Raw genomic sequence first — 6,000 nt, 5'->3', positions numbered from 1 at the left:
GCGGAGCAGCCCCCGGCGAGTCGCGGGATGGCGTCGGGCGGAGACCGGCTGTCGGCGGGCGGCAGCGTCGAGGTGGTGGACCTGTACCTGCTGCCCGAGCCCTTCTCCGGGCTGATGGCGGGGGAGTTCGGGCCGCTGCTGGTGCTGAGCTGCCGCGTGTGCCTGGAGGAGAAGCCCATCAAGCCCCTGTCCTGCTGCAAGAAGGCGGTGTGCGAGGAGTGCCTCAAGCGGTACCTCAGCTCCCAGGTAGGGCCCGGCACGTCGTGCTTTGAGGGGGGGACACACGGCACACGGGGACTGATGGGCGGTGGGGCCCCAGCTGCAGCCCACCCACCGTGCCGCCGCGGGTCCCGAGGCTTCGAGCGTCGCTCCGGGCCCGGCTCCGCGGCTTGAGCGCCTGGCGAGGTGAACTTTGGTGGGGTGGGAGCTCTTCCCCATCCTTTGGCAGCCGCCCGCCCGCGAGCTGCCGGTTCAGTGACCGCTCGTTCCCGTCTTTGGAAGGGTTTTCTCCCTGAATTCTCAAACTCTCGCTCTTAACGTGGCTGGCACCGGTTTCCTTTAAAGAGGAGCGCACAGAACGGTAAGGAACGGCGTTTGGGAACGTCAGCAGCCGCCTCTGAGGCGACTGGTGGAGTTAGGGGCCGGGGGGTTTTGGCCGCCGTCCCGCAGCCCCTGGCTTCGCCCCGCTCGACGCCTGTGCCGCCGCTTGCGCGTGCGGGCGTTGGGGATGCGCCCGCGATGCGGCCTCTTCCTCTGAGAATACGTCGCGTTTGGTATTACGCCAATTATGTAAGATTAAAATAGTGGAGGGGGGGAGTCCGTGCGACTGTTCGTGAAGAACTGCAGTTAAAACTGTAAACAAAAACTTCTTTGGGGGGAAAAAGGAAAACTCCAAAACACAACAACTTTTCCAGCCGGGGCAGATAGCTGCTCATCCAGGGTAGATCGCTACTCGTGTATAGGCTGCTTATATCTTCATCGCTGTTTTGTCTGTCAGAACTGCTGTTTCAAACCGAAACCAGCAGCTTGAAAGCAAAGCTCTGTCTTCCCTAGTGTTTTTAGTAGCTAGTTTTAGCATCACAAAACACTTGTGCATTGTTTCTGCCGAAGAGCAATGGGAGAAGTATGGGTATGTGGGAAAAACAAACAAACCCTTTGCTTACTACCTTCGTGTTTTTATTCAACAGAAACTTTTGGGCCGTGCTTGGTGGAGACATGCTGGCAGAATGGATTTTTATACCTGTTGGGGCTGGGAGCTGTGCAGGGGCAGTCTGTGCTCCCACTGGACTGCGTGCATAGGGACGGGATGGACGGCTACAGCTACCCCCACACACTATAAATAGTTATCAGGCTGTTCTGACCAGGGAACGTTTCACTGCTTGGAAATACCACGTGCTGGCTGAAGTGAAGCACGTGCTCCTTTCTGGGCATTGGTAGCCTACGTAGCATTTACTAGTGCTGGTAATGTTTGTTCTGGCTAATGGTAAACTCGCTAGCATTTTTATGGACCACCTTTGGTATGTTTAGATAACAGGGAAGGGCTTAACATGGGAACCGAAGGATGGGAGAAGTGGAGTTGTGTTTTGTATGTCTCCTGTAACGCTAAAATTCAGGAACACTTAATAAGCCTTCTCAAGACTTCATGGACGGAGCTGAGAGTGATTTGGTTTGTAGTTAAGTGGTGGACTGGAAGCATTCAGTAAGTTCTTAGAGTGTATTGCCAGTGCGTGTTTGTGCCACCTTCGTATTTGCCACTGAGGTCACGTGCCAGAATGTTGTCTTCCTTTGAAGCTGGAAATTGCAAAGCGGTGCGATGTCAGGGTGCTCTTCTCTAGCTTCTGCAGGTGCCTGAAGCTTACAGTGATCGGGTGGAAGTTACGTGATCCAGTAGCTAAAGCCATACTAAGAACTCTCCTGCCTAGTTTAGGCTGGACTTCAGAAGGATGAACCAGCAGCTTGGTGGCTGAAACAGCTGGCTGGCCTGGGAGCCAGGTATGTGCCCCATGAAGTGGGTTTAGGTTGGCCAGCTGTTGGATGCGTATGCAGGGATGCCCTCTTCAAGGAAGCCGCTACTATTGCTGAGCACTCTGCAAAGCTTATCCCAGCAGCTGTCAAAAGGTCTGCTTGGCAGATAGCCATATGGGTACTTACTCCTGTATGTAAAAGATGGGGCAGGGATACAGATGCAGAGGAGGGGATGTCAGCAGCAGGGATACTGATCTTGAGGAGGGAGATTCACAGGGCACTTCTGTGGTCACGTTGTTACAGATGCTGTTACGACCAGGCAGAATTTTAGTTGCTTGATAAATTTGTTCAGGAAAAAAAGGAAACAAAATACCCTCAAGTAGCAGTCCAATGTGTTCTTTCCCTATCTTCCTTTTTTGAAAAGAACAAGAAAGTGATATTTCTTTGAGAAGAACAAGAAGTGATGTATCTTTCCTATGTGCTGTGGAAGGACCCTGTGACTCATCCTGAGGAGAGAGAAAAGGCTTCTCCATGTCAGTTACATTAGAGGAATTTCTGGGAGGGATGAGTGGGAAGGCAGTATAGGATAGAAATAAAGTCACCTTTCATCTTTGAGACTTAGCACTTTGTGTAGCAAAGGAAAAAAAAAAAAAAAAGAAAATTACCAAAAGTTCAAAAGGAGTAAATGTTGAAAAGCTGTTTGAAAAATTTAACAGATTTTTCAGTTTGGATACAGTCAGCTTGATTTAGGAACAGACCTGACATTGAAAACAAACAAAACCCACCAAAACCCCAAGCAGCAATACGCATCGTTTAGATCTGGTTTCCTTGTCAAGGAGTAGCAATCTGTGCCCTTTGCTTGAGAGGACACTGGCTGACTCTAAGTCTCTGGAGGAGTGGTCTTTCATGCTGAAAATGTGGAGTATGTTGGCAGAAGTATAAGGCTTAAAATAATTCATGTCGCCTTTAATGTCTGTGTGTGTTTCCCTGCCGAAGAAAGCTGGATTCTTGATGGTGGTTTCTTCGTGATTTCTGAAATGATGCTTAATGGAGTAGTAAAGTAAAAACCCTGCTAATGCACTCTGCCCTCTTCTATGCAAACATATAACAGCATCAAAAGTTCTGCCTTGGAGCCCTTTATAGATCAGAAAATCGACTGATGTTTTAGGCATTGTTGAAAAGAAGATTATCCAGATGAAAATACTCCAACTGCAGAGTTTGCTTGCAGTGTTACCGGCGTGCTGGAGAATGAGGGTAATTGATTTAGGAATGTCGCATCTGAAGGTCCTTAGAGGTCAAATCCAGTCTTTCTTATCACCAGCACCTTGCTGCATAATCCCTTTCAAAGATTTAATGGCTGGAGCAGAAGCTTAGCAGGCGAGCCTGGAGCACCCAGGCTGATCTGGAGCCTGACTTTTGGTAAATTGCGTAACTTTACCTCTGCCTCAATTTATCTATTTTTTTCACCTGGCCTAATACTTGCAGACCCCTCAGGGCTCTTCAGGGTCTGACCACCACCAATTTATCTACCATTCACAAAAAAAATTTCTATGACTTTATTCTCTCAGACTCAAAGAAATTGAGGGAGGGGTAGGGATGGGTGATGGATTACCACGAAAGAGGTTGTGGCTCTTGCACCTCAGGACCTGATGTGGGTCTCACAGAGCCTGGGTCAGGTCCCAACAAGCCCCATCTGTAGGAATCAATGCAGCCCAAAGCTGTTTGTTGTTACGCTGTTGTGGTTTAACCCCAGCCAGCAACTAAGCCCCACGCAGCCGCTCGCTTGTCCCCCCTCCCCCCCCACAGTGGGATGGGGGAGAGAATCGGAAGGGAAAAAGTGAGAAAACTTGTGGGCTGAGATAAAGACACTTTAATAGGTACAGCAAAAGCTGCACGTGCAAACAAAGCAAAACCAGGAATTAATTCACCGCTTCCCATGGGCAGGCAGGTGTTCAGCCATCTCCAGGACAGCAGGGCTCCATCATGCCTAACGGTGACTTGGGAAGACAAACGCCATCACTCCGAATGTCCCCCCCTTCCTTCTTCTTCCCCCAGCTCTATATTACAGAGCATGACGTCCCATGGTCTGGGATGTCCCTTGGGTCAGTCGGGGTCAGCTGTCCCGGCTGTGTCCCCTCCAACCCCTTGTGCCCCCCCAGCCTGCTCGCTGGTGGGGTGGGGTGAGGAGCAGAACAGCCCTTGGCTCTGGGTAAGCCCTGCTCAGCTGGAACGAAAACATCCCTGTGCTATCAACACTGTTTCCAGCACAAATCCAAAACACAGCCCCATACCAGCTAGGGTGAAGAAACTTAACTCTATCCCAGCCAAAACCAGCGCATCTGCTTAATCATGAACATAAAATGGATGAGGCTGAAGAGTGTGAATGTTGGAAATGTCAGTGCTCTCCCAGGACCATGGTGCCCATGCAGGCTGTCTCCATGGGCTCTCAGGTATCTGCTAAGTGAGTTTGGGGTCAGAAGGGTGGAAGAACTGTTTCCCCTTTGGCTGGGAGCTGTGGGCTTCTACACTCATGCATCCAGCATACAAACTGGGGATGGAGCAGGAAGGATCGGGGCACTCGATCTCACAGATATAATATCGCATTCGGATCTCCTTCACTGCCCATCTTCTTCTCCATTTAACACAGCACCAAGACCGGGTTATTCCAGAAACTGTGCACACATAGGTTTGCTAAATGAGTGATTCACTTCCTAACCTCTCCCGGCTGCTTTTACGTCTGAGTCAGAGAGAGTATTTGCGCCTGCTTTTGCTTTTTGTCCATTTATGTGTCCGGGGTGGGGGTGGGGTTTGTTCAGAAATTTTCTTTAAAAATAAACAAATAGGTATGGGAAGAATTTTGATTTAAAAAGAGAGGGAGAAGACCTAAAGTTTAACTAGTTTTTTTATGTTTAACTTATCCCCGATTGGTAAAGAGGCTAAGGTTTATATGTGTTTTCTCATCTCCCTAATCTGTAAACCTGACAAGTGCTATTCAGAACAGCAATCTCGCTCCTTGCTTTTTAGCAAGTATTGACTAGACCAAAATAACATTTGCTGTTTCCTAACATCTATAAAGTACAATATGTTCTCTAATAAATATTTGAAGCTATATATGTATACATATAATTGTATCTATACTTGTTTCACTTTTCCTATAAAATGGCTGTAAAAGTTCTATAGAAACCTTGGTGATTTGAATGCCTGCTTTTTCTACGTGCAAATTAGGAAACTTGATAATCCAGTTTTGATCCTATGCTCATTAGTGATGCTTTCTTTTGTAAATCTTGTCATTCTCTTGGATCAGTCATTCTTATATTAAAGGACTTTGGGTGAGTTAATTTAAACAGCATACTATATTCTCGATCAGATATTATGGTGCTTTAATTATAGGAACTCTAATGAGATTAGTGGCCATGAGTAAATCAGACTGGATTGTTGGGGGCAGGGAGGGGTCTCATCCAGCAGCGTTTTGTGCATCGCTGGTTTTGGTGGGACTAAAATCCTGCTCTCCTCTCCTGAGCATGAAATGTAGAGATTGTCTTCCCTCTGCCTGGGACCGGTTAACCAGTCTTCCTCTCTCTGTGACCTGAGATCTTGTTTTTGCCCCCTTCCTTTTCTGTGCACAATCCCTTTCTGAAAGAGCTGGAGAAAAATGCAGCAGTCTGTTACAGTCAGGATTTCTGTGGGGAATGTGATTATAAAGCCACGTAGCGAAGAGGAGAATTTAGGAGCAGGCTGTGTTGCCTAAAACTAGTACTGGTTTGGAGCCCGAGGGACTTGACACCCGTGTGCCTCTTCAGGTGTCTGATGGTATCATATAAATGATACACCTTCAAAGCCGTAGTCTGGTTGCTGATGAAGACCAGCCAGCAGAAACGTAGGCACCGAGTGCTGAATCATCTGGTGGTTAATGAGCTGCTTGTGCCCTGAGTAAAACCAGAGCTCAGAAGGGCCAGTGTCATCCAGTGTGGGAGAAGCTCTGTGTCTGCAAGGGTTATTAATCCAAAAACGTGCTCTAACACTAGCGAGTGAGTT

General features: G+C 48.3%; 1 protein-coding gene across 2 annotated transcripts in view; it reads left to right on the top strand.

The window, feature by feature from the left end:
• Window positions 1–42: 42 nt before the first annotated feature.
• The window catches only part of RNF217 (ring finger protein 217), a 60,612-nt gene continuing 54,654 nt past the window's right edge, over window positions 43–6,000 (top strand). The window contains exon 1 of one of the 2 annotated variants that reach the window (XM_010562518.1): window positions 43–246. In XM_010562518.1, coding sequence (XP_010560820.1) covers window positions 115–246 — 132 coding nt within the window. In that variant the 5' untranslated portion in view covers window positions 43–114. The remainder of the gene's footprint in view (window positions 247–6,000) is intronic. The other variant, XM_010562517.1, reaches the window with a different exon arrangement.

Source organism: Haliaeetus leucocephalus, unplaced genomic scaffold (assembly GCF_000737465.1).
Source record: "Haliaeetus leucocephalus isolate CR32 unplaced genomic scaffold, Haliaeetus_leucocephalus-4.0 Scaffold160, whole genome shotgun sequence".
NCBI classification, from domain to species: Eukaryota; Metazoa; Chordata; class Aves; order Accipitriformes; family Accipitridae; genus Haliaeetus; species Haliaeetus leucocephalus.
The sequence above is the reverse complement of the archived record's forward strand: the minus strand, read 5'-3'. Positions and strand labels throughout refer to the sequence as shown.